This window comes from Ogataea angusta (genome assembly GCF_019207475.1).
Source record: "Ogataea angusta isolate 61-244 chromosome Unknown 61-244_NODE_5_length_850226_cov_91.758892, whole genome shotgun sequence".
NCBI classification, from domain to species: Eukaryota; Fungi; Ascomycota; class Pichiomycetes; order Pichiales; family Pichiaceae; genus Ogataea; species Ogataea angusta.
The window spans coordinates 352,445-378,976 of NW_025065219.1; the positions used below are offsets into that span (position 1 = coordinate 352,445).

The following is a 26,532-nucleotide window of genomic DNA, read 5'->3' on the forward strand; positions in this document are numbered from 1 at the left end:
ATTTACCTTTCAAAAAAAAAAAAAGACACTTTCATATTAACGTGTTCGCGACACTAAGCATCCTCCAAGCCCAAATTGGAAAGTTCGTCAATTTCATGCGACTCCAATTTTCGAGAAACACGCCTATAAATCACGTAGATGACGGCCGCAAACGACAGCGGCGCGATCACCATGCCGAGGAAGTCCACCGTCTGCATTCCTGGGCTCCGTCCGTCTTGCATCATCTTCCGTAGCTGGTAGCCACTAAATATAGGAACTAGTAATTTCGGACTGGTTGCAGCTGTGGCTCCCACGTAAATGCTGGGTTCCAGGGTCGGGATGGCCGCCAGCGCCCCGTTCGAGAGCGAGTAGGGGAGCGGACACAGCCGAACCAGACACATCAAGCCGAAGTTCTGCCAATACGGGGCCTTTTCGTCGTTGAGAGCAGACACGAACACCTTGAGCTTCACGTTTCGGTGCATGCACCAAACGGCGTACGGCTGAAGCCAGCGACGACAGAGCAGGAACGACAGCGTCGAGCCAAGGAGGGTTGCCGAGGCGATGATCGGCCAGCCAGCAAACCCGTAGACCATGCCTGTCAGCAGGGACAGCGCCGAGTAGCCGATAACCGGCGGGAAACTGACTGTCATGACCAGCGCGAACAGCAGCAGCTTTCCATGGATCCCCCACGACGCCCAATGGTCTGCCACCTCGACCATCTTGTGCACAAGGACAGAATAGTACCGCGACGCCAACATGTGGACGATAACGTATGCGACGGGAATGGCGAGAAGAAGCAGTTTCTTCCATGTCGTGAGCTCCATATACCAGTCCCTGGCATTGGCAAGGTACGTCTGTGCCGCGTCCCACGCTCCAGCAAGATCCTGTCGCAAATTCATCAGGGCTTATTCTTGTGACGAGAACTTTTAGACGATCGACGCGTCTTGCTGGAGCTAAGTAATTTTCAGCCCCGGATCAAAAGGTAGCCGTGTAATGCTGCGTCCCAGACTTCAAAAATGGACATTTCTGGCCCTGGCGTGTGCGGTGCTGTTCTACAGCACGCTGTTTCTGTACGAGACGCGCACCACGGGCTCCGAGGTGGACGTGCTGAACTTTTCCCGCTCTGCTTTGACAAATTACTGGACGTCCCAGCGCATTAAGGAACAGTACTTTAAGAACGGCATGAAAGGCCCACTCACCGCTTATGACATCAGAAAGATGATTCAGGACGAGAACGCCAAGTTTGCCGAGGACCGCGAGATTTTGCTGCGGAAAAGCAAGGACCGCCATGTCTACAAAGCCATAAACGTCCGTGCTCCAATGAACAAGGTGTTTGAGAAGTTCGCCAAGATTCTCAAGCTGAACAAGATGCTCTTTCCGCATCCAGAGCGCACCATCACGCTGGATGGCAAGCCGGTTATTTGGGAAACGCAGTTCGAAGAGACTCCCTACAACGTTCTCTCAGAAAACCGGCTTCTTGAGTTCATGGAGTTTGACCCCCAGTTCGTGGAGGATCTCACCCGCAAGCACCGCAACGTCCTCTCGAGCCTGCCCAAACGCCCTGTGGATTTCTACCGCGGATCAGGGTACACCATGGTTGGCGGAGGCATGTACACGTGGTATGCGTATCTGTCCATCAAGTCTCTGAGGAAAACCGGATCGAAACTGCCGGTCGAGATTGTCATTCCCCAGGACGACCAGTACGAGCCGAAACTGTGCGACGAGATCTTCCCGAACGAACTGAACGCAACCTGCGTGAGACTCACGCAGGTCCTAGGAAACGACACTCTCAAATCACTGGGAGAGCTAAAAGGGTACCAGCTCAAATCGTTTGCTATGCTGGCCAGCTCGTTTGAGAACATGATGTATCTGGACTCCGACAACTTTGCCGTGTCGAACCCAGACCATTTATTTGAGTCGACTCTCTACAAGAAGTTTCGCATGGTGACCTGGCCCGACTTCTGGAGACGGACCAGCTCTCCGCTCCTGTACAAGATCCTGAACATCAAAGTTGGCAATCTTCCTGTGCGGCGACTCAACGATTTCTACACGCCAACAGAAAAGTACGTTACGAGGGAAGAGCTGATTGAGGTCGAGGACCAGATCAACTTCCACGACAGACTGGGTACGCTACCTGACTGGACCACGGAGAGCGGCCAGATCCTCATCAACAAGAAGGAGCACTTCAACACGCTTTTACTATCGCTGTACTACAATTTTGACGGCCCCGCTGGCTACCATCCGCTGCTGTCTCAGGGCGGAGCTGGAGAAGGCGACAAAGAGACGTTGGTTCTGGCAGCCCACGTTCTCAGAAAAACCAACTATCAGGTGTATCGCAAGCCTGACAAGCTTTACGGCACGTTTATCAAGCATGTCAAATTTTTCGTGGACTCGACCATTGTTCAGTTCGATCCCGTGGTCGACTACGAAGTTCTCAAGAAAGCTGTGAAAAATAACATACAGAACATGGACAATTTGCAGGACTCATATGTCTACAGCTACATGCATGCTTTCGGAAACTTTGCCTTTGAGGAGATTCCCGGAAAACCTCTCTTCTACCATATCCATAATCCAAAGATGAATCCTTTTGACTATGTTGAAAGAAATTTATTCACAGACCCAAACGACAAGGAGCTCCGCAATTTCGGCAAGAATTTCCCTCAGATCGGATACGACATCGAGCTCTGGATATGGGAGCTGGTGCTCGAAACGCTGTGCGAGCGGAAAGTGGAGTTTGCTGGGTTTGCAGGCAGAGACATGACGCAAATATGCAATAGCTCTCTTATAGCAGACCGATTAGAGTATCTAAGAAGAACAGGCGTGGAGCTGCTGGGCGAGTCTCAAGTGCCACAAATCGACGTGACTGAGGATCCCGAACTAGACCAATACATCTTCGGCAAGATCAGCGAGACACAGAAATATAAGAATATAAAATGAGAATTTAAATTCTACGAGAAATAATTATGCGTATGACAAAATTACTGTTGCAACCTCTTGCAAACATCAATTGCCATGTGTCTCACCTCCAAGTCACCAACGTTTCGGAATATGTCTCCTAACATGCCTTTCAGATTGTGCCTTTGAGCATAGGAAGCCACCAGCTCATGATCCGGCAAGCCTGCTAGGTTCTGGAGAATGTAGAATCCACGTAGAAGAATATCTGAGTCGTACTGGTTTTGAAGTGAGGCGAATAGTCGGTCCAAAAACATCTCTGACTTTTGCAGTATGACCGCGACCAACTCAAAGTCGCTAGAGTTTGCCAGGATATTTAGCACCGCCAACTGCGACGCGCGATCGTCAAGATCGACAAGCTGAACAAGAATCTTGAAATTCCTGTAATTCTCGTCCTTCTCTGAAGTCCAGTTGAAGAACTTCTCCATGCATAGCGGAGTCACAATGAGGTTTGCCAACAGCTCCAAAATACAGCGTCTAATCTGGAGATTGGCAGAGAGCATGAGATTGCCAATGGCTGGCCATCCTAATTTCATCGGAACAAGCTTCACGTCCATGTCGTCAACGGACGATAGGTTGATAAGAGCAACCAGCGAGGTAAATAGATCAGCGTTCTCTATTTCAAGCTGTGAAAGGGGGCTTGTGGTTTGGGTGCCATTAATTTCTATGTCGTATTGAATCACTGGCTCAAGCAAAAATGGAACGGGTGTAACAAGCTCGGAACGGGTGAAAACAGCAGTGGGATTGCTACTAGAAAGAATGTTTGCGAGCGTGTTGATGGCAGTGAGACGCAATTCCTGGTTCTCTACCGGTTTGCTAATTGATATTCCGTTCTTGTAGTCGATGTTCTGAGACGATTTAATGAGGTATGTGACTACCGTGCCAACTCCGCCTTGCTGGACAAGCGGTGGACGGCAGCTGCGGTCTGTTGATATGTTGTAAAGCAACTCTATTGCTTTCTCCTGAACTCTGGAAGAGACAGACTTCAGACTTGTGACTTTCCCAACAATGCCAGAATCCACCAAGAACTTGAAAAAACCGCAAAGCTGTTTCTCGTTGTCGGGCTCCTTGTTCATGTTTTTCAGCTGACTAAGCTGGTCTTTCTTGGCGACCCGGGACAGATTTGCGAGCACGCAAACAACTCCATACGGCTCAGTATTCAGGAATTCTGTCAGTTTCTCTATCAAGAAGTGATTGTCTCTCAGAAATCTGCTATTCAGAGACAAGTAGGCGAGTCCCTCAACTGCGGAAGGGTCATTTTTCTCAAGAGCTTCTGAGAGCACTTTTTCCAAGTTGTTTAAGGACAAATTAGGATGATCTTTGAAAGTCTCTTTTTTCAAATTATTCCATATCTTCAAAACCACCAATGCTCCGAGGGCCCGCGTGTGGAGATCATTAGACTCCAAAGCCCGGATGGGAACCACTGAGTACTGGACAGCAATAGGGATTCGACACAGTTCGTCCACGCACGCTGCTGAAAAGAGAGCCAAAAGGCTTGCAAACCTGGACTTTGGAATCGTATCGTTTATGAGTTCCGTTGTCTCTGTCGTTATGTAGGAAACCAGAGTCTGGTTCTCGATAAACAGCTGGTGGCAGATTGCGGGTGCAATGGTGAACAGTTGGGTCAGAACTTTGAATACCTGCTGTCGAGGCGAGAGTTCAATCAGATCTTCCAGAGAGTCAGTCAGTTTCTCATTGTACTCCCTACCGCCTTTTGTTTGCAATGTGATCAGACTGGCCAGCACAATTGAGTTGAGTTTGTCATATTGAAGAAAACCCAAGATTGCAGGAATCAGATTTAGGCCTTCTGATCCTGTTTGTGAGAGTTGCGAGTAGACTTTTTTGAGCAAAACATCTGCCTCCTTTACCAAATTCGGGTCACTGGAGTTTTTGTTGAGCTGTTCGAGGGCATGGCTCAACTCATTTTTAGTGACACTATTTTCCATACCGGCAAACTGTTTTAATATTTTTCTCGGGAACTACAATATTTCGGAATTCACAATGCAACAATGCAATTTCAAGCTGGTTTACTTTTTCTATTATTTTGAAGTCCTACAACCGAAACTATTTCCCATTGCGGAACCGGTGTGACAAGGAAGCATCACAGACAGCTTACAGATTTCGAAAAATGGATCATGCAAAGCGGTCATAGCCAAACATCGATGGTCCTCATTGTGAAATGTGGACCCTTTCATCAGGTTTCGAGGTAGAGCATCAGCCTCAATTTTCGCGCCTCACAGTGGAGCTAAATACGCTTCTGCAGCGCTATTAACTCCGGTGTCACTAAAGGCCGAATTTTTTTTTCTTTTTGCAGCTGCAACATCCGCAAGTTGGCGGCCAAGATGAGGCTCGTAATTTCCCAATTTTGCAGGATCAATTGTCAGCCTCAAGTTGTACGAGAATGTCAACGTCCGTCTGTGCGAGAGCGGTTTAAAAAGTGTCAGCTCAGCACTATTGTTTTCATGACTAGAAGCGAATGTAGCAATTAGGCTTGTGATGATCTAGATAATTTTCACAGGTTAGACATTGACGCTTTTTTTAAGCGCTTTCATCGCCGTTAATGCCGATGTTAAAACCTTTATGGAAGACAATACGGTTAGCGTAGGCGACTTCGGACAGCCTTGTATTTTCTCTATTGTAAAGCCGTATTTGGAGGTGAAAAAGGAATGTTGGCTATTGTTTCATGCAACCAAAATTTTATTTTTCCTAATTTAATTTTATCACTGACTAGGCCGCGACCTAGATAAATATAATACGACGGTTGTACGTTTATTCAGACCCAATTCTTGCAATGAACTCTTCTCCTACAAACAGAGAAAAGGACACGGAGAGTGACCTTGTCACCAATGCTCACAGCAAATATGAGCAGAAAAGCTACGGTGTTAGACGGACGGAAGCTCTGAACAAGCAGTACAATGTGTGGTACGGTAAAGTTGCGATTTTTTTCTCCATCTTTCTAGTTGCCTACGCTTACGGTTTGGACGGACAAATCAGGTACACTTACCAATCGTATGCTACATCTTCCTACTCCCAACACTCGTTGCTTTCTACCGTCACTGTCGTGCGTTCGGTGGCAGCCTGTGTTGCCCAGCTATTCTACGCCAGACTCTCGGACATTTTTGGTAGAATCGAGCTGCTTTTCGTTGGAATCGTGCTGTACGTTGTTGGTACGATCATTGAGTCTCAGGCGTACGACGTTACCAGATTTGCTGCGGGAGCAATTTTGTACCAGTTCGGCTACTCTGGAGTTATTGTCCTGTTGCAAATTATTTCCGCGGATTTCTCGAACATGAACTGGAGGGTGCTCGCTTCCTTTGTTGCAGCGCTGCCGTTCGTCATCAACACATGGATCTCTGGTAACGTGACTGACGCAGTGATGTCCTCGAGAACCTGGTCCTGGGGTATTGGTATGTGGGCCTTTATCTTTCCACTGGCCTGTATTCCGCTGATTCTCTGCTTCATGCACATGCACTACCTTGCCTACCGCAGCGGAGACATTCACAGGCTCGAGGGAGTCTCTGACTTCAAAAGATTGGGTTTCAACCGATTCTTCGTCGAGACGTTCTTCTGGAAAATTGATTTGGTTGGTCTGCTTTCCCTGATGCTCAGTCTGGGTCTTATTCTCACCCCATTCACTCTAGCCGGAGGATACCAGTCAGAGTGGCAGAAAGCCAAAGTCATTGCTCCTCTGGTCATTGGTTTCTGCCTCTTGCCACTCTTCTTCCTCTGGGAAGCCAAATACGCAAGACACCCATTCCTCGAGGCGAAGTACATGAAGGACAGATCTGTGTGGGGAGCCTTGATGATTGCCATTTTCATTGATTTGGTGTGGTACATGCAAGGTGATTACCTGTACACTGTTGTTGTTGTTGGTTTCAATCAGACAATCAAGTCTGCCACGAGAATCACCAGTCTTTACTCTTTCGTCTCGGTGATCACGGGAACCATTCTCGGATTTGCTATTGCATACATCAGAAGACTCAAAGCTTTCATCATCTTTGGTATTGCTATGTGGTTCATCGCGATGGGATTGATGGTCAGATACAGAGGAGGAGACGGCACCAAGGACGGTTTGATCGGTGCCCAGTGCCTGTTTGGTTTTGGTGCGGGTTTTTTCACCTACGTTACGCAGGCCTCCATTCAGACTGTCACAGACCACGAACATATGGCATCGCTATTGTCTTTGTACCTTTGTCTCTACTATGTTGGCTCCGCTCTTGGTGGCTCCATATCTGGAGCCATCTGGACCCAGCTGTTGCCGAAGGAGATTTACAAGCGGATCTCCAATACCACCGAGGCAGCCGCTGCTTATGGATCTCCCTTGACGTGGATCTATGAGCATCCTTGGGGAGACCCTGACAGAATGGCTCTGGTTGCTTCTTACAGATACGTCCAGAAAATTCTGGTCACTGTGGGACTCTGTTTCTGTGTTCCGCTGCTTGCCTTTGCATTCCTCTTAAAAGATCCTAAGCTCGAGAGCGTTCAGAGTTTGAAAGATGCCCATCCTGAGGACAGCGAAGAGGAGGAGCATGTGAACCCAAAGACCGCAGCTTGAGACTAATTATGTAGAATCAGTAACATGATTCTTTCTATCTGGACCTGATATTTGACTTTATGAGACCGCTTTTTGGAACACAAATCCCAGATACCTACTAGTAATCTTCTCTTTCTGCATGCTACTTTAGCATGCGATTTTTGGTAGCAGAATTCTGCTAATAATTTCGGCTAAATTTCTGCCTGCTCCCGAAAACTTATGGATGCCATGCAAGAGAAAGCCAAAAACATAGAGGGACTACATAAGAGGAACATGACGATTCCTACAAACAGAACCGTAACAGTGACCAGAAATTGGGTATGAAAAAGACGTACACACCGCGCAGGGACCGAAAAGTAGATTAGCGAATTTGGCTGCATTTTCTTGCGGCAGAATATTTGCCTACGGCTATACATTCACACGATTACACATTGCGCAGCAACACAGTCAACAGTAAACAACTCACGCACACCGATGGCTCGTTATTCTGATCGTCGAGCGCCTCGTGCGATCAGTTTCCTGTTCCGTATTTCTGCCATTTTTTATGACGGTTGAATCAATACACTACACTACAAACCACGTAACGAAAATTGAAATTATTTTGTCTAAACATGAAGGGTCTGTTCCTTGTATTGGCTCTTTGCCTTGAGTACGCCAGTGCCTTCTACTTACCAGGAGTGGCACCAACTCCTTATAAGGCCGGTGACAAGGTCCCGCTTTTGGTGAACCACATCACTCCCTCTATCAACCAGGAGGATAGTTCGGCAAAAACTTATCTTTATTCCTACGATTACTATTTCCCAAGATTCCACTTCTGCAAACCCGCAGATGGGCCCGAAAAACAGAGCGAGTCGCTGGGATCTGTCATTTTTGGTGATAGGATCTTCAGCTCGCCGTTCGAGCTGAAAATGCTCGAAAACAAAACATGCCAAAGTCTCTGCTCAGACACCTACTCAAAATCGGACGCGGTGTTTGTCAACAGAAATATACGCGCAGGTTTCAAGCACAACTGGCTTATTGATGGGCTGCCGGCAGCCAGACAAATGCTTGATGAGCAAACAGGCACCACTTTCTACAATTCGGGATTCCATATTGGATATGTCGACGACGAAAATGTTGCTCATCTGTATAACCACTATGATATTTATATTGAGTACCACAAAAGGAAAGAAGATGAATACAGAGTCGTGGGCGTCATTGTTGACCCTAAGTCACTCACTCAAACCGCCGACGTGACTTGTGATCCTGAAACGCCTGTCCCTGTCACTTTGAGCCAGGAGGCCGAAACGGGTGTCACATTCACCTATTCCGTCTACTTCATTGAGTCACCAACCGTCTGGGCCACAAGATGGGACAAGTATCTGCACGTGTACGACCCTAAGATCCAATGGTTCTCCTTGGTCAATTTCTCTCTTATCGTCATTTTCCTCTCTATCATCATGTCTCATATTTTGATCAGAACATTAAGAAATGACATTCAAAAATACAACGAAATCAATCTTGACGACGACATGATTGACGAGATGGGCTGGAAGCTAGTCTACGGAGACGTTTTCAGGCCTCCAAAGAACCCTATGTTGTTGTCGGTTCTCGTCGGGTCTGGTGTCCAGTTCCTTTTGATGGCTGTCAGTACCTGCGGATTCGCTCTTCTTGGACTTCTTTCTCCATCCAATAGAGGCTCTTTGGCTACTCTGATGTTTGTTTTGTATGCGGTTTTCGGCTCCGTTGGATCCTTCACGTCTGCATACGTCTACAAATTTTTCCAAGGTGAAGACTGGAAAACCAACATGATTCTGTCTCCACTGCTGGTACCTGGAGCTCTATTTGGACTGTTCATCTTCTTCAATTTCTTCCTAATTTTTGCACACTCGTCGGGAGCAGTGCCGATTGGCACCATGTTCGTTATCGTTCTGATCTGGTTTGCTATCAGCGTCCCACTTTCATGCTTTGGCTCTCTTCTTGGATTCAGACGCCCGGCTATCAAGGTTCCTGTCAAAGTTAACCAGATCCCAAGGCAGATTCCAAAACAGGCCTGGTACTTGAAGACATCCAACATGGCCCTAATCGCAGGCATCTTCCCGTTCGGAGCCATTGCCATCGAAATGTACTTCATTTACAACTCTCTCTGGTTTAACAGGATCTACTACATGTTTGGGTTCCTCTTCTTCTGCTTCATTCTGATGCTCATCACAACGCTCTTGGTCACTTTGTTGCTTATCTATTACACCTTATGCAACGAAAACTACAAATGGCAATGGAGATCGTTCTTTGTTGGTGGTGGTATCTCCGTTTATGTGTTCTTGCACGCCCTGATACTGTCAAAGTTCAAACTTGGCGGTTTCACCTCTGTGATTCTCTACGTTGGGTACTCTCTTGTGATTTCACTGGGAATTGGACTTTTGTGTGGTGCTGTTGGATTCATTGGTGTTATGGTGTTTGTTTTGAGCATCTACAGCCAAATCAAGGTCGATTAAAGTGATCGCTAGCATGTATATTGTAATTAGATTCAACAATGAACTTTTCTCTTCGTAGCACATTCCTCGGGCTTACATAATCCATCTCCGTCCCCCACGTCGGGAACCGACAAAAAGCTGAAAAATCGAAAAATTAGAGATATTTGAAATGTCAGAAGAAGGACAGGAGCTAGAGGCTGTGCAACTGACAGTCAAGTTGCCAGACCCAATCGGGCACATTGTGTTTCAGGTCAACCCAGCTGACACTGTGCAGGATGTCAGTCAGACTTTGAAGCTAATTACCCCTACTCAGCATCATACTTCTTTTGTCTTGACCACCCTTGAAGGTGAAAAACTTGTTGAAGATACTCCTATTGGGGATATCTCGGAGAATTCCAAGGCTACGGTGATTTTGAAAGAAATGCCCTACACAGAGAAATCAGCAAGAGAACATCTTCAGAAGGTCAGAGAGATCGCCTCGTTAGAACTCCCGCTATTTTATGGAACCTTGAACGATGTCAGCGGTCTTTCGGCAGGAGCTTCGACCTACAAAGCTTTGGAGCTTGATCCTGTTTCTCCAAAGCCGGAAACTGCCGAGACTGAGGAGAAGGAGCAGTCTGAGCTTTCGGAATCAGCTAAGAACCGTATTCTCAATACTGTTGAATCCGTGCTCTCCATCCAGCCTTCCACCACTCCTGCCCAGAAGCCTCTAAAATTGACGCCTGCTTTGCGTTCGTTGCATGTCTCAGCGTGGACCCCGCCATCTCCACATCGTGTCCTGAAAGGCGATCTGCTCTATCTGCAATGCCAGACTCTCGAGGGTGAGAGTTTTCAGATCACTGCTCACGTGACCGGTTTTTTCGTGAACAACTCTTCTGCTGCCAAGTTCGACGGTTCTCCGAGAAAAGTCACCTCTGCGAACGGGAAGCACCAGAGACCGTCAAGGGCGCACTCTCTGCTTACTTTGTTGAAGGGCCTGTCTCCTAAATTTGTGGAGCAGCTCGATGTCAACGCCAAGATTCTATCCGAGCAAATACAGGACGTTTACTCGCTTCCTACTAATTCCCTACTGAACAATCCATGGCTTGTGAAGGACTATTCTTTGCAACACCCAGATCTAGGAAGAATTGAGGAAAACTACATCGTTGGTGGCTCTGATGCTGCTGATCTGTTTAAGGACTGGAATGAGGAATACCAAGGAAGCAAAGAGCTCCCACGCTCGAGTCTCCCGGAAATAATTGCTAGAGAGCGGCTCTTAAACAAGACTGGCTTTGACTTTACCGTCCAGGCCATCAAAGGTGCTATTTCCGTGGTTCATGGTGACGTGACTCCAATGAACCCTAATGACGAGCCATCTCAGCACGTGTATCTGCGCAACGGAATCTTTTATTCTCTTGGGGTGGATGCAGCAGGAGATTTCGAGCGGTCTGGAGGAGACGAAGCAGCCAGAGTGGCTGCCGTGAAGGACTTGGACGGTGTTAGATGTCTGAACCGACTGGACAGCAGCGAGATCTCTCATCTGTGCACCACAATCGTTGACTACTGCGGCCGTAGAGTTATCTGTCAGACCCCTGTTCCCGGCATTTTCGATGAACCACTTTCGGAGGAGGAGCCTGTCTCGAAAGTGATTTATGGCAGTTCCGAAGCACACACCCAGCTGAATGCTGACGAGAAGCTCAGCGAGAAATTCAAGAAAATTGCCGAAGTGTTCCATCTCAAGCCACACAAAGCATGGAACGTTGACGGCTCGCAAGTCAAGGAAGTTGTGACGTCCATGGATACCAAGGGCATGAAGGGAACTGACGGACGGGACTATATCATTGATCTGTACAGAACGACTCCAGTTGACATCGAGTTCATTGACAGACACTACACTGGCAAGGAAGACTCTTATCCGCACAGAGAGACGGTTCTCAGACACGAGGCTGTGGAAGAATGGTGGAGAAGACAAGTTTCCCTGGCTGTGAAGCAAGAAACCGAAAGACTGGGCAACGAGACCAAGGAAGGAGAAGAAAAGGCTACCATTGCCGTGGACACTTCCGCGTTTGTTCTGAATCCGGACGCTTTCTGCTTGACGGAGGCGCCTACTCCTGAGCTTGCTGCAGAACTCAAGAAGGACGAGGAGAGAGTCAGAGAGGTGTCCAAGTTTGTCTCTGAGATCCTGCTTCCTGAGCTGGTGAAAGACCTGGAGTCGTCAGAGGCATACACTCCAATTGATGGAGGCCATCTGAGTTCCATACTGCATCGCCAAGGAATCAACTTGAGATATCTGGGAGCACTGGCTCAATATATTGAGGAAAGAAAGGCGTTCCACAAGAAGGCGGAGGAGGAGAGACTGGAAAAGGTCAAACAGGAAGAGCCAAAGGAGACTCAAAACGAGGGTGAGTCGGAGAACAACGAGCAGTCAAAGCTCGATGCCACACCGGTTCTGAACGTTCTGGATGCCCTTTTCTTTGTGACTGTGCAGGAGATGATTGCCAGAGGAGTGAAGCACTTCTTGAGAAGGTCCTGTACTTCCGTGCCTGTTGCTTTGGTTCCGTACGTTATCGCGCACGTTTTCAATAGCATTCTTGGCGTGGCCGGCGACCTTGAAGTTGATCCTCTTTTGGCCGAGATGTACGGGTCTCCCGACATCTTGAGGCTGTCGAGATCTCAAATTCGCGAGCACGTTGCAAAGGAAGTTTATATCAGGTACCGCTACACTCTTCCAAAAGACTGGCAGGCGCACTCTCTGTACCTGTTCAAAGAGATTTCGCGCAAGTTTGGCATCCAGTGGAGGGACAGAGCCTACGATTTCACCGAGACACCTCCAACGTTCACAGCTGACGACGTGCTGGCCGTTGTGCCGGTCGTCAAGGACTCTATCTACTACTCCAGCTCTGTGGATGACATATGGGAAGCTGGCCGTGTGAAAGTAACCAAGGGCGAGCCTGAGGGTATTCAGCTGCTGAACCAGGCCATTGAAGTCTACGAGCAGGTTTATGGAGCCATCCATCCAGAAACAGCCAAGGGATACGGACAGCTGGGCCAAATCTGTGTGGACCTCAAGATGGGCGAACAGGCGTCTGAACTTGCTCGCAAGAGTTTCCGTATTCTGGAAAGAACCAAGGGAATAGACTCTTACGACTCGGTTCTTGCACTGACAAGATTGGCTCTTGTTGAGTCGGCCAACGGCGAGCATCTAAACGCGATCAAGCTGCATTTGAGAGTCCTGAAGTACTGGCTGACTTACCACGGAGAATCCCATATCAACGTGGTGTCTGCGTTGTCGACCATTGCCATTATCCTGCAAAAGGTGCAACTGCATGTTCAGGCTGCCAAAGTGTTCCAAAAGGCTGTTGAACTAAGCGATAGGTATGTTGGAGACCAAAGCCAGATGTCTGGTCTTCTGCGTTTCCAGCTCGGCCAGTCCTTGGTCACTTTGAAACAGTTTGTTCCAGCTAGCGAGCAGCTTGAGATTGCAGCAAACATATTCAAAGTCAACCTTGGCCCTAACGACCGGAGCAGTGTCGAGGCGTCAAAATGGACATCTCAGCTGAAAGAGTACATCTCTGTGATGCAGAAACAAGGAAAGCAGCTCAAGGCAATGGAGGCCCAGATGGCCAAGAAAGCCAAGAAGGCCTCGCCGCTGCCTTCAAAGAAGAACAAGTCGGTCTCGCCAAACCCAGAGCTTGCCGATAAGTCGGTCGACGAGATCATGAAGTTCATTGAGGGCGAGCCTAAGAAGCCAAAGAAAAAATCCAAGAAATAGATCCCTGTATATATGACGACCCTAGCGTCGTAAACTTTATTTTACATCTCGTTACTCCTCAATGTCGCCGTGTTCCCAGCAGCCCTTGTGAGCACGTTTGGCCTCCTGCTCGAGCTCCAGCAGTGTCTGGTGTTCGGCAGAGAGCAGCTTTTCGAAATCTTTCAGATTCTTCTTGACAATACCAAGGCCGTTGGACACCAGCTCTTTGTTGATCGTCCATTTCGGATCCTTGGAAATCGTTTCTGGATCGTACAGCTCCACGTCCATCTCGACACCTGGCTCTGGGTTGTGGAAAGTCTCGCACGCAACGAGCTGTCTGTCCACAATAAGGTCTTCTAGGAAATAAATCGCGTCCTGTAGATAGTTGATAGGCTGAGCTGGCGGAAGTTTGACCAGCGAGAATTGAGCAATGTGAGCCTGCGGTTTCAACACAGAGGTCCCGAAGTTGGCAGGCAGCTCGCGCAAGTCAGAGAGCGGAACATTTTCGCTGTTTCCGTAGTCCACGTGACGGACCTTGTATTTGTTCAATTGGCGATCAACAGCAACCACCAGCGCACGATAGAACTTTCCGTTTTCTGAGAACTTGGCCGCGACAAGGGCTCCGACCTTTGGCGGCTTAGCCAGCGGCTTGAAGCTCGACGACAACGCGTGCATCTGTTTCATGAATGGAGACAGCTTTTTCTGCTCGTCGTTGAGAACTTGGAGAGCTATGGTCTCTGAAACGTCGGTAATCACCACATCGTGGTATTTTCTGTCAATGCTGAGCTTTGCCATCTGCTGCACCGGCGCCTCCTCAGGCTGGTACGTGGCCCAAATACCCAGCTTTTTCTCTCTGGCTTCCTCTTCTGCTTGCAAGAATTGGGCCTCATATTTCGTCTGTGCGAGCGATCTCTCGTGGCACTCGGCAAATCCTTGTTGCAACAGGGATATTTGGAACGGAACACTAGATCCAGGGAGGTAGAGGTTGCCAATGAACCCGCCAAACTTGTCGACGTTGTAGATGTCCAAATGGACGTCTCTCTGGTATGCCTTTTTGGTCGTGAACGCCAAAGCCTTTTCCGCTATTCCTTCGTCTCCTCTTGGGTTTGCCAGTCCTCCAAGCACAAACGTCAACTTTAGACCCTCACGAGGCATGGAGATCTTGAACCTATTGGAGGCTGTGATGTGTTCCACGATACCAGGGATCTTGGTTCTGTTCTGGAAGGAGAAAAGATACGGTTTTGCTCTGGCGGCAGACTCTGAAGCGTCCACAATTCTTTCAGGCTCTGGAGCTTTGCCGTGAATTCCCTTCTTCATCTTGGTAGCCAGCAATTCGCTCTCAATTAGAGAGTCCCAGTAGTCCGGCTTACTTTCTGACTTGAACTTCAGGACGGAAGCATAGCCATTGGAAACAATGAGATCCGAAAGATTTGTTCCGTCGTTGAAATAGACACTCACCAAAGAACGCTCGTCAAGCTGTTCTGTCTTCGGTCTGATCGACTCAACCACAACCCTGACCTGTTTGCCAATGGCCTTCGAACGCACGAATTCCCTTGCAGCGGCAACAAACGGTGCCGTTTCTGGATCAGACTGCCGTGGTCCTCTTAGGGATGCGAGCTGGACAATAGTGTCAGTGTCGTTTTTCAGACGGATCACCAACGTGTCTGCTGAAATCACCTTTGCAATGGCTCCATTAAAGCTCTTTTCAGTGGTCTCTGTCGAGCCGTCCTCGCTATGCCACAAATTCTTCTTCTGAGTTCTGCCGATGCGCTCACTCTTGCGCAACTCTGCCATCTCGCTGGCCCCCAGCAGAACGGACTGCCAGTCAGCCACCTCGACCAGTCCTTCCTCCAGCAGTTTGGCATTGATCTTACCTGCCGGGTGGATCACCTGGGCAACTGCGATCCCGCTGGAGGACTCGCCGACAACGCTGATTTTGACGTTTCGGGCCAACAGCCGGGCCTCCACGTAGCTCTTGGCTTCTTCGCCAAAAGGCTCGGCCTCTTGCTCTGCAGAGGCTGTTCTCGGGGCCTTGATTCCAGCAATTAGGACGGGAAACACAGCGTGCTTATTTTTGGAAACCAGCACCCTCACCATCAATCGATCTCCACTGATCACTCTCTCCACTATGGCGTCGAGCGGTGCGGTCTTTGACTTTTCTTTCTGATTTATTGTCAGCTCATTGGCCGTTTCAATGGCACCCAGGTTTTTCGCCCACATGCCAACACCCTTGTCGCGGGCCTTGGCCTCGATCTTCTGCAAATCAAGCAGAGCATCGTCGTCGAAAATTCCAGATCTGAGCTTCACGGCACCTTTCTCCAAAAGATACGAAATCAAGGAGGGGAAAAGTGGCGTCGACACGTCTCCAAACTCTTTCTCGGACTGGCTCTTGTAGAGGATCCAGAATTTGATCTCCTTGCCGACCAAAAGCGTTCTCAAAAGCTCTCTGGCCTCAAAAGCATACTTCTCGCCAGCATTGAGCCGTGGAGCCTGCACGTAGCCCAGAGTCAAAATGCGCTCTGTACTGGGTCCTTTCAGAGGAACCAGCACAAGCGTATCAGCAGAAAGAACGTTCTTGACACGTGCTCCAAATATAGTCGACATGATAATTCAGCAGTAATTTTTCACCACACTTGGGCTCTACATATTTTTAGCGACAATGCTCGAACGTGGGCTGTGCTATATACCCAAGCTTTTTTTCAAACTGTACAAAAGCCCGTCTTCCCTGTGCATCCACGCAGCGACGTCATGACCTGGGACCTGGGCTATTTCGTCCTCGATGCATTCCACGAGAAGCCTTGTTTGTGCTGGCTTGGAGACCGGGTCCAGCTCTTTGGCAGCCAGAAGCAGCCACAGGATCGACTTGCGATGTCTGGTCTGGCCAAAGGAGAGCAGCTTGGGGACCTGGAGCTTCCGCGGATTATCCTGCTCGTAGTAGGACTCTTTAACAGTGGTCTTTGGAGACTTCTCCGGCTGGCCAAAGGTGGAATAAATGTATGCAACCCGTTCCATTAATACGGCGTTGGTCGTGCTTTCTAAAAGGTGCGAGTCGATCAACTTGGTAAACAGATTGATTGCCTCATTGTAGTACAATGCAGATGCAGAGGCCTGGGAGTGCCCAAAGTATGCTGTCGACTGTCCGAGGATGAAAAAAAGCTCGGCAATTATCAGGAGTAAGCGGACACTGTACGTCTTCAAATTGCACCGCGACAGGTACGAGTAGAACGAGGAGTCCACCAGCGGATTGATCACCTCAGATATGATTTTTGCTGTGATTCCGTTCATCACCATGCTGATAGGTGGCTTATCTAACGGATTGACCTTATTGCTTGCGCCCATAATTAAAGAGATGATCATGAACTCTTGGAGCGAAGCGAGATAATTGTACGCCTTGTCATTCAGAAAATCTTTCTTAAGCAGCTCGTACGTCGTGTACGAGCTTCGATAGTCGCGAAGCATGAAATTCCAGTCTGCCAAACGTCGTATGGCCATTTCCGGCGACTTGATGCTGTAGTAACCGTCTTTCTTGTTGTAGCTCGAGCCGCTGGGCTCCGGGGTGGTTTCGAGTTTTTCGCTGCTACCAAAAGAGAAAAACGATTTCTTGGCGCCGTTTCCGCCCCATTTCTTTCCAGCATTGAAGAATCTCCCTGTAAAGCTTTTGCGAGGAGCCACGTATTCCTCTGTCCACAACCTGACCTTTCTTTCCATGTGAGGTATGAGCTGTTTATGAATGATATCCTGAATTTGATCACTGAACGTTTCGTAGACTTGACGTGGGAGTCCGCGCTCAGAGGACTCCGTTCTGGCCATATCCTCTCCTAACTGAGCAAAAATAGGCTTCCCAACGTCCACGTTGTCTCCGGAGTTGTTTAGCGGTACAATGAGACTTTTCACCCCAACACCTAGTTTGAGCTCTTCCTGCAGACGTAGTCCATCTTGCAATTCCTTTTCTGGGTCGACAACGATGAGAACCAGCTCTAATATCGACTCAATGTCCAACCAGCTCGGGTATGCGGTCCTTTTCCAGCCAGACAGCGCTTCCTTGACTGTTTCCAACGAGTCCGCAGACGTGACGACAAACAGTTGCACTATTGGATGGTTGAAGAACTCGAAAGACGAAATCGTTGTGGACGAGATGCTCTTTGTGAGCAGCTTCAAATAGATGGAATTTCGAGCGAGTTTTATATGCACAGGGTCATCGCTCGCGGTAATTATGCTGTCGACGTCTTTTATATGGTCGTTTATGAAAGGGTCCAACGCGTTCAGGTTGTACAGTTCTGACACGGAAAACGTTTGGCTGAAGGAATCTGAGCCACCCAAGCTTGCGCTGCCTCCTAAACTGGACCTTCTCGTTTGCAAAAACTCTTCTTGTTCTCGTAACTGGTCCATGATGGGACTGACAAATCGCACTGTCAGCCTCAAGTTGGAGCCATTAGAAGCAGTTATTCCGGGATCCTGATCCAGGAGGCCTTGCTCAAAACACCTCAGAAGTTCCAAAAAGTTGCCGAATCCCAAACTGGAGGCTAGAGCGTCCGAGCTCGTTGTAGAGATAACACTAATTTTGGGACAGTAGTTCTGCACAATCAGCTGCTTGCAAATCAACGAAGGAGCGCCCTTCATGTCCAGTCCAATGACATTGTATACGTTCTCGTTGAACTTGGATCGGAGCCCCAGGGCCACATTCTCCAGACTTTTAGACATGCCTCGAAAATGCTTTAGAAGGAATTGTTTTCGTACCAAATTTTCGACGCGACGATCCAAATCGTCTTTATGCAATTAATATACAGACTATGAAGCCTTAGCTTTACTCATGTTGCTCATCACTTGGTCGGGCGGAACAGCCTGCACCATCTTGTCCTCCCCCACTCTGGAATGCAGCGGCGCAGTTCTGGTGGCTCTATTACTAGCGTAGTATAGTCCGGCCGCTGCTGCTGTGAACAAGAACATGGTCCCAATAGACAACGCCAGCCCAACGCCAACGACCTGTCCTTTGGTGAGATGGCTCGTGCCCTTGCTCTGAGAGGACGAGGTGCTGGTTTGAGTGCTTGACGAGGAGCCGGAGGAGCTGGTGGACGAATTGGTGGTATTGGTGGCATAATTAATTGTTCTGAAGCTTTTCACGACTCCTTTCATTGTGGCGAGAGTCGAGTTGAGGTTTTGCCCCGCAATCACAAGCGGAATCCAAGAGTTTCCGTCATATGCGGCGAGATTCGCGGTACCGTAGGCGGGAAGCACGATTTTTCCTGTTGCTACCAAAATTTGGTTGTTGACAAACGACGAGGAAGAGTTGACCAACTCAAAGTCGGTGAAGGTGGTGTTGGACCCGAATCCCCCGATTTGGTTGAAGTTGCTTCCTTTTATCGAGCCAATGTAGCTCTCACCCATGACGATTATTGTGTCGTTGAGATGCGACCCGGCAACTATGAATTTTCCAATGTCGCCTGGTAAGGAGACATTCTCCAGATAATTTCCGGATTCGACAGTGGACGTGTTAAGGTTGAGAAGTCTGAGAGATGGCTCAGGCGTATTAGTGCTCACGAGAATGCTCAGGGCGTCCAAGTACTGCAGATGTGTCACTTCTCCAGAGACCTGGTTAGACGGTGCGGATAATGTCCTATTCTGCGGGTTGAAGAGACACAAATAGCTGCATCGACTGGAGGTGAAGTTTCCTCCAAGCACCACGTTGCTATCCTTTGAATTGACCCCAAGCGCCTTGACGCTGCCTGTCAAACTGTCAGACATGAAAACATGAGCCTGCGACGTGGTGTTGTACACCCACAAGCTAGAGCCGGAGGTACCATTGATGGAAGCGGTTCCGTCAAAAGCCACGTAAATGGCATCTTTGTAGCTGTATAGCGCTCTTACAGCCGAGTTGTCGCTAAAAGTGATGTTGGGGGTGGTGCCATTGACAATCACAAAATTTTTCTTCTCGTCGACGGTGGTGAAATTTCCGCCCAGGATCAGCGTATCGTTCAATTTCATTGCCGTGTAAACCTCTCCAGAGCTGATTGAGTCCAAAGAAAAGGTCGACCCGTTTCTGATTTGCGCCACATTGATTGATCTGGTGTCATATTTCACAGCCTCTCCAACAGCAAAGTCGACATCGTCAATTTCGATAGCTCTAGAGATATTGAGCCTGAGTAGGTCTGAGGAGGCCCAAGTCTGTGTGTCATAGTCGTAAACTGAGGCGTTCCCTTCGGATACCAGCGAAATATACTCTGAGGAGTTGTAGTTGAACGTGGTTGCAGAAAACGGATAATCGACAGCTGCCAGCTCGTGGTAGCTACCGTTGAACAAGCCGACATTTTGATCTTCCGAGACCAGCACCAGATCCGTGTCAACTGCTAGAAGCTCGCTCACAGGGTCGCTGACACCGGCAATGCCATTAAAGCCTGCTGTACCAATGTCAAAGGAAATCAAATTCTCGCCGTAGTCTGACTCAAAATCCCCAGCAATGTAGAGCACAGTATCGTTGAGATACAAGCCTGTTATGTTTGCGTCTGTAGTCAAGTTTAGTCCCAACAAATCAATGGAAGAACTGCCGAACGGTCCTTCAGATCCCGGTTGGTACTCTAATAAACCGTTCAGTTTATTCCTGGTTATCTTTTCAATATCCAGACCAACGAACTCAACATAAACCGAGCCAGCGACAAAAGTGACCTCATCACTGTATAGGGCAGAGTCAATGGTGACGTCGAGATATGCTTGGGAGCCAGCGTCCATGTCAATGTAGCCCGAGTATATTATGTCGTATTTTTCCTCATTGTTGGTTTGGTACACCAGCTCACTGCTCAGCAGTTCGGCACTGTTGTAAAAAGACGCATTGACGATTCCTCTTTCAGCGCACGAGTCGTCGCCCAAACATCCTGGTGTGTACAGGTAAATTGTGTAGTTTCCAGAGTAGGTGATATTAAGGTCGTATCTGATACCCTGGCCGTTGATATCTGAGCTGCCGAAGGTGGTGTTCAAATAGCCTTGTGCGGAAGTCCAATCCACGCCACCCAAATTTGACGCTCTTGAGTAGTTCTCTGTGTTGGAGCACGTTGGTTCGTTAAGTGTATTGTTAGCGTAGATTGTAGTTCCATACTGGAACATTTGAAAACCAGATAAGCCTGCATAGCTGCCGTAATTGTCAAGAACTTGGATTGATACTTCGCTGACCTGCAGAGCATTAACGAACTCAAACTCCTGGTAGTTTTCTCCAAAGCCGACCCAGCCAGCCGTCACATTGCTTTCGGTGATGTACAATCCATTGTCGACCACGTCCTCATGCTCCTCTATTGAAGCTGATAAATTAGTATTTGGGAGCAACGGGCACCAGGCATCGCAGTACCGCGTCTCAAGCGAGTCAGGATCCACATACGACAGGTTCATGATTCCATTTGCGGGCTGCGTTATCACTCTGAAGAGGCTCACTCCGTTTGCGTTGGGTAGATTGTACAGGCGTATCTTGGATGGTTGCACAGCATTCGGCAGCACTGCAGACCACGAACCCTGTTCGTCCTCGGCCAGAGTCCACCGGGTTGTGTCTGACGGACAGACAATTTCTTGCGCACCTGAGCCGGAAGAGCTTGATATCTGGGCGTACTTGAAACTGATCAGCTGGTCTGGGTCCACCAGCGTCGTGTTGCTGCCACTAGCAGCCAAAAGGTCTGGGTAGCCAATGGAATCAAACTGTCCTCCAAATATTATGCTGTTGTTGCTGCTGTGTATCATAGTGTTTACTGTGCCATTGAATCCGCCAAACGGAGTGCCTGCCAGAGTATTATTCGAAAGGTGGTATATCAGCACACCCGACTCGTTGTTATAAGAGAGGTCCCCACCAAAGTACACCTCGTCGTTGTCAACAAGAACGCTCGAGACATTGCCTTGAACGTGGTCCCAATTTCGCACATGTGTACTGCTTTTCGCTTCGATGTCGTATATGAAAGGCTGACCGTCGACCAGGTAGATAAAAGATGTATCGTTCAGATTAAATAGTGTGGTAGCTGTGGTGGTTTCGAGCTGGATTAATGAGTCGTTGTTGGCACTCAGAGCCCATAGCCCATAATTTCCTGTTGTGAGGTTGTATTTGGAAACGTCAGAATAATTAGAAATAGAGTCAAATTGGCCATAAATAAAGATGGGCTCCAGTATGGATGGTTGGTCTATCTGGGCTGCATCAAATATGGCCCCTCGAGCCATTTGAGCTAATGCCAGACTGCTCGCAACAATTGTCTTGGAAAACTTCATGGCAAAGTCGGTCCATAGACTAAAATCCTTTTCGTAAAACGGTTAGCAGATAGTCTGGAAAAATACAGTGCAAAGTTTTGGTATTGCCCAAACGGGAAATACATAAACAAAAATTCTTCGCGGAAGTTGGCTGGCAAGGAATAACAGGGTAGGTCTTTGCAGACCACGTCCAGCCAGGAACTGTACGAAAGACTGGCATTTGGTGTACATAGGGGCGATCCAAGTGAAATATCAGTAGCGTATGTACTTAGTTATTTCACACCCAACAATTGACGAAACTCAGCACCGTGGCGCAGTGGAAGCGCGCAGGGCTCATAACCCTGATGTCGTTGGATCGAAACCAACCGGTGCTACTATATTTTTGCTTTTTTTAAGCAACCATGTCCCCATACTTGCGTCGGCATCAGGGCGATGTCAGATTTTTACTTAGTATACCTTGCAGATTGCGGAATTCCAAGATATAGATATCGTCACCCCACCTCCAGAATTGAGTAAGGAACAGTAAGAATATTTTGTGGGGCGATATGATAGTTGCTTGAAAGTTTTTAGTTCATCTTTAGTAACTTGATGCTTTACCATGAGAAGGTGTTCGCTGTTCATATCCGAGCCTGAAAGATTCCTTGAAGAAGAGTCCAAAAAGCAGCTGGCCGACCCAATCGTGTACAATCCTGGGAGTCTTCCTTTGGTCGGCTCTTTGGTATACTTTCGCAAACGAGGCCACTGTGAGTCCTCAGGGCTAAACGGTGACCAGACTCGCTCCAAACTCCTGGACCACAAGTCCAGCTCCTACCCGAATTTGTCACGATGCCTGGGGCAGGGTACAAACTACAACAACGACGACATGGACAATTTGCAACCAACCTCGCCATCCAGCTCCATTTCGAGCACCGATTCCCAGACAACACTACACGATCATGTTCACGAGGTCAAGGACAAATCAGATCCATCGTTCGATGAGCTAGATAGCCACATCAACCACCAGAGACGGAACTCATCGGGATGGAACGATACCGGTGACTGCTCCAGGTCCCTCAAAAAGGATCGCAAAAGTAACACAAGACACAGAAGACGCCTCACGTGTGCTGTCGTGTTCACAAAACCAAGGCTTGTCCAACTATAGTTTGTAATACCCTACGTATAATAATACCCTTTACGCTTCATCATCAAAGAATTGGCAGTGCAGGAATTTATTTCTACACGCAAAGGTTACGTGAGTAACTATGCCGGCAGTAACCGTGTTTATTTATTGTCATAGTGCGTTCCATCCTGGAAGGCACCTAACATTGAATACAGCTCTTATTTATGCAAGGAAACAGACAATAAGATTTGTACAGATGAAAGATCTTGCTGAATGAATCATTCTTGAAGAATAGTAGCAACTGTACTGTGAATCTGGGTGTAGAGACACATATCTCGCTAATTTAGCAACAATAAGTCTAGCAAGCAATGCTCGTCGAATGTCGGACTAGCAACTAGCCACGAACGTTGGACAATAGTCGATTCGTTTTTGACCGCGAAACCCTAAACGGGGTCCAACTGTAAACTCGGTAGAGATATGCGGCGTGTGCTCATAGTCACGTGACTCTTTTTCCCTTTCCTAGTTTCACTCCTTCCAGATTATCGGTTTGGCGGTGCTACCGAAAAATAAAATAGCACGCGTCAACTTACCATGGAGTCAAGACCTCCATTGGCTCGGAAGCGCACAGCTGCTCATGCCAGTGATGATGAGATGGCTATGGACGAGGAAATTGTGCGCAGTCACCAATTTTCAGGTTTCTTGAGGAGCCATGTGAGCTCAGGCACGTCTGATCCGATATCTTTTTCCAGCTCGTCCTATACTCCATATTTTGACAGACAGCCTACAACGAGCTCTCCCCATCTGCAGTACGTTCCTGATGCCGAACTTGACAACTCATACATGACAAATAACGCTTCGTTGGATACCATCCCGTCATCTCCGCCATTGATTTCGCAGTCGCAGGCTACTTTGGTCGATACTCCACCAAAAGTACTGGCGGAGCGCACGTCCTCTTCTCTCGCACCAGAGCCTACCAGAAAGCGGCAACGTGTATTTGACAATGAGGAGCAATTGGCTTTGGACCGCGACGGTAGAGTCTACGGCGTGCAGCTACGAGATTCAACGTTCCCTGAAGGCTACCGGCCAAGTCTATATGACGACCCAATGTTTTTTGTTGTCAAGAACACAGAAACGGCAAGCAAAGCTGCCTCAGAGATTATTACAAACTTATTCGATCAAGAAGTCGATCATGCTAGCAAGATATACAATTTGGAGCTAGAAGAGCTCGGATTGAACTCGCTACCAGAGCAAATAGCAGATTTTAAAGACCTTGTTCTATACGGGCCAGACGGGATCATCAAGCCAGTTCTGCACATCCATGCCTCTAAAAACCAGCTCAGGTCTCTCACTCCCAAAATTTTTGATATTGACGGTCTGGAAGTGCTGTCTCTGCGCACCAACAAAATAGCGAGAGTTCCAGGGCTCATCGAGAAATCGACCAATCTGAAAAGTCTGAACTTATCCAACAACAAGATCAAGTTTCTGCCCCATAATACTCTCAACCTGAAAAACCTCCACACACTGAGGATCAGGCCCAACCCGCTCATCGAACATGCGTCCAGCGAGAACACGCGTGAGGTAAAAGGCTACGAGTCTCCATACCCAGACGCGACCCTGAAACATGTTGACCAACTTCATTGGACGTCGAAGAATAAACAGGTTTCCAAAGCGGCCTTGAATGCCATTTCGCTCGCAAGGAATCTATCCGTCCTTCAAGAAACCGACTTTACGTCTTTCAGCTCTGAGCAATCTCATCTCATGGAAAAACATCAGTGGACCCCAACGCTGGTTGAGCTCTCGCTGCGGAAAATATCAAACTACCTGATATCCCAAGCAGAGCTTATGAAGTGGAAAGACACGGTACACGAGCGAGTGTACAATTTGGCCATCAAGGCGCTGATTCACGGAAACAACGGGGTCACGTGTGGATATTGCGAGAACACGTGTGTGGAAAGCGTCGCGGAACTGATGGAATGGTGGGATTTCAAAGATGCGATAGAGGTCCCTGTGAAGCGACTTTTCTGTTCCAAACGATGTGCGATGTGTTATTGGAACAATATTAAAGTGTATATTTCTTAGTTGCGCAATCAAATCCATACTCTAGCTGTGTTGTCTGCTGACCCGCTCACAAGGTAGCAGCGGATGCCTCCTTCGAGTAGCTTTCTATTTTTGGCTTTGTCGTTTATTGTTGAGGTCTCGGATACCACTGGAGCGGCGAATGCGATGACGTTCACGAAGTTCTCGTGGCCGCGGAGTTGCGCGACATGGCCTAATTGCCCGTTTGATGCCAATGTACGGATATCCCATATTTTGATAAGTTTGTCGTCCCCACACGATGCGAGATAGTAACCGTTAGGATGCATGGAAAAAGATCGGATCCAAGAGCTATGTGCTTTGAATTCGTGGAGGAGCACAGCTTTAGGGTTAGCAGACGGACTGGGTCGTTCTGGGTTGCTCAGATCTGGAACGCTGAGCTTCCAAATGCGTAACATGCAATCTCGTCCTCCGCTGACACAATACTTGTATCCCAGGGTGTCGTAAGTCTCGTCCTTGATATCCACTAGCGGATCAATATACTCGTTGGTCTCCACTGGCAGAAAGATCGAGGCTTCAATAACCTGCTCACTCCCCAAACATAAGGAGATGCCCGCTCCAGTGGCAAAATGAGCAAGTCTCACAGATTGGTCGTTCGAACAGCTCAAGATGTACTCACCATTTGAACTCACATCCACCTTCCTTACCCAGTCAGAATGCCCCTTTATAGTTCGCAAACACCAGCCGGAAACCACGTCCCAGATTTTCACCGATTTGTCTCTTGAGCAGCTGACCAGCTGTGTCTCATCTGCCGGATTGAATTTCAGCCCAGAAACCAAGTGATCATGGCCCGTGAGCACCCGTACCAGTTGGCCTGTTTTGCTATCCCATAACTTGATAAGGAGATCTGACGAGCACGACGCAAGAAGGACCATTTTGGCTGAGTCGACCGTGATTTCTCTGCTTTGGAACTCCAAAGCATTGATTGTCCGCGTATGAGCATTTCTGATCACACGTTCAGGTTCAGTCAGATCAAGCAGGTTCCAGAACGCAATTGTACCGTCTTGAGAGCCTGTCACCACAACCGGCTCAAAAGGGTGTATTGAGACACAAGTGACGGAACCCTTGTGCAACTTTAGCACTGCTTTCACCCTGCTGGGTATCCATTCTAGCTTGTCTCTTCTGATATCCATGCCGCCTGCTGCCTCCAGTAGTTCCGAGTAATTATCTACAAGCTCCTTGTACTCGCCGATCTCCTTCTCCAGATCGTATATTCGCTTCTGGAGTCGAACAACGGTGGCCCATTTCTTCTCCAGGTAATTATTAGGTATAGTATCTGAATCAGTAGGTGCCGGTACCCCCAGTCTTGAGCGGAGCTCGCTGACAACTGCCGAATCCTTGATAATACCCTCCAGGTACTGAATCACAGCCTTGTTGAGCTCCGATCGCTGCCGGTCGCTCAATACAGCGTAGTCCATACGGTTCTAACTATGTTTACAAAATCTGAATTTGTTTTTCTCGACGCGTCTATCGACGTATT

The 26,532-nt window shown here is 48.2% G+C and overlaps 12 protein-coding genes across 12 annotated transcripts; 6 read left to right on the top strand and 6 right to left on the bottom strand.

The window, feature by feature from the left end:
- Nucleotides 1-53: 53 nt before the first annotated feature.
- KL928_002739 (uncharacterized protein) lies at nt 54-878 on the bottom strand (the record flags this gene model as incomplete). Its single annotated transcript, XM_043203248.1, has 1 exon — nt 54-878. One exon carries the CDS (start codon nt 876-878, stop codon nt 54-56), a length of 825 nt encoding a protein of 274 aa, XP_043059893.1.
- Nucleotides 879-972: 94 nt separating this feature from the next.
- On the top strand, nt 973-2,916 carry KL928_002740 (uncharacterized protein; the record flags this gene model as incomplete). Its single annotated transcript, XM_043203250.1, has 1 exon — nt 973-2,916. One exon carries the CDS (start codon nt 973-975, stop codon nt 2,914-2,916), a length of 1,944 nt encoding a protein of 647 aa, XP_043059894.1.
- A 41-nt stretch (nt 2,917-2,957) lies between these two features.
- KL928_002741 (uncharacterized protein) lies at nt 2,958-4,877 on the bottom strand (the record flags this gene model as incomplete). The annotated part of the gene is made up of 1 exon (XM_043203251.1): nt 2,958-4,877. The coding sequence occupies one exon, from the start codon at nt 4,875-4,877 to the stop codon at nt 2,958-2,960; it is 1,920 nt and encodes a 639-aa protein (XP_043059895.1).
- Nucleotides 4,878-5,722: 845 nt separating this feature from the next.
- KL928_002742 (uncharacterized protein) lies at nt 5,723-7,486 on the top strand (the record flags this gene model as incomplete). Its single annotated transcript, XM_043203252.1, has 1 exon — nt 5,723-7,486. The coding sequence occupies one exon, from the start codon at nt 5,723-5,725 to the stop codon at nt 7,484-7,486; it is 1,764 nt and encodes a 587-aa protein (XP_043059896.1).
- A 590-nt stretch (nt 7,487-8,076) lies between these two features.
- Nucleotides 8,077-9,939, top strand: KL928_002743 (uncharacterized protein; the record flags this gene model as incomplete). Its single annotated transcript, XM_043203253.1, has 1 exon — nt 8,077-9,939. The coding sequence occupies one exon, from the start codon at nt 8,077-8,079 to the stop codon at nt 9,937-9,939; it is 1,863 nt and encodes a 620-aa protein (XP_043059897.1).
- Nucleotides 9,940-10,087: 148 nt separating this feature from the next.
- On the top strand, nt 10,088-13,669 carry KL928_002744 (uncharacterized protein; the record flags this gene model as incomplete). Its single annotated transcript, XM_043203254.1, has 1 exon — nt 10,088-13,669. The coding sequence occupies one exon, from the start codon at nt 10,088-10,090 to the stop codon at nt 13,667-13,669; it is 3,582 nt and encodes a 1,193-aa protein (XP_043059898.1).
- A 51-nt stretch (nt 13,670-13,720) lies between these two features.
- KL928_002745 (uncharacterized protein) lies at nt 13,721-16,252 on the bottom strand (the record flags this gene model as incomplete). Its single annotated transcript, XM_043203255.1, has 1 exon — nt 13,721-16,252. The coding sequence occupies one exon, from the start codon at nt 16,250-16,252 to the stop codon at nt 13,721-13,723; it is 2,532 nt and encodes an 843-aa protein (XP_043059899.1).
- Nucleotides 16,253-16,327: 75 nt separating this feature from the next.
- On the bottom strand, nt 16,328-18,349 carry KL928_002746 (uncharacterized protein; the record flags this gene model as incomplete). Its single annotated transcript, XM_043203256.1, has 1 exon — nt 16,328-18,349. One exon carries the CDS (start codon nt 18,347-18,349, stop codon nt 16,328-16,330), a length of 2,022 nt encoding a protein of 673 aa, XP_043059900.1.
- An 87-nt stretch (nt 18,350-18,436) lies between these two features.
- KL928_002747 (uncharacterized protein) lies at nt 18,437-21,880 on the bottom strand (the record flags this gene model as incomplete). Its single annotated transcript, XM_043203257.1, has 1 exon — nt 18,437-21,880. The coding sequence occupies one exon, from the start codon at nt 21,878-21,880 to the stop codon at nt 18,437-18,439; it is 3,444 nt and encodes a 1,147-aa protein (XP_043059901.1).
- A 577-nt stretch (nt 21,881-22,457) lies between these two features.
- Nucleotides 22,458-23,000, top strand: KL928_002748 (uncharacterized protein; the record flags this gene model as incomplete). The annotated part of the gene is made up of 1 exon (XM_043203258.1): nt 22,458-23,000. The coding sequence occupies one exon, from the start codon at nt 22,458-22,460 to the stop codon at nt 22,998-23,000; it is 543 nt and encodes a 180-aa protein (XP_043059902.1).
- A 549-nt stretch (nt 23,001-23,549) lies between these two features.
- Nucleotides 23,550-25,037, top strand: KL928_002749 (uncharacterized protein; the record flags this gene model as incomplete). The annotated part of the gene is made up of 1 exon (XM_043203259.1): nt 23,550-25,037. The coding sequence occupies one exon, from the start codon at nt 23,550-23,552 to the stop codon at nt 25,035-25,037; it is 1,488 nt and encodes a 495-aa protein (XP_043059903.1).
- Nucleotides 25,038-25,045: 8 nt separating this feature from the next.
- On the bottom strand, nt 25,046-26,470 carry KL928_002750 (uncharacterized protein; the record flags this gene model as incomplete). The annotated part of the gene is made up of 1 exon (XM_043203261.1): nt 25,046-26,470. The coding sequence occupies one exon, from the start codon at nt 26,468-26,470 to the stop codon at nt 25,046-25,048; it is 1,425 nt and encodes a 474-aa protein (XP_043059904.1).
- Nucleotides 26,471-26,532: the final 62 nt, after the last annotated feature.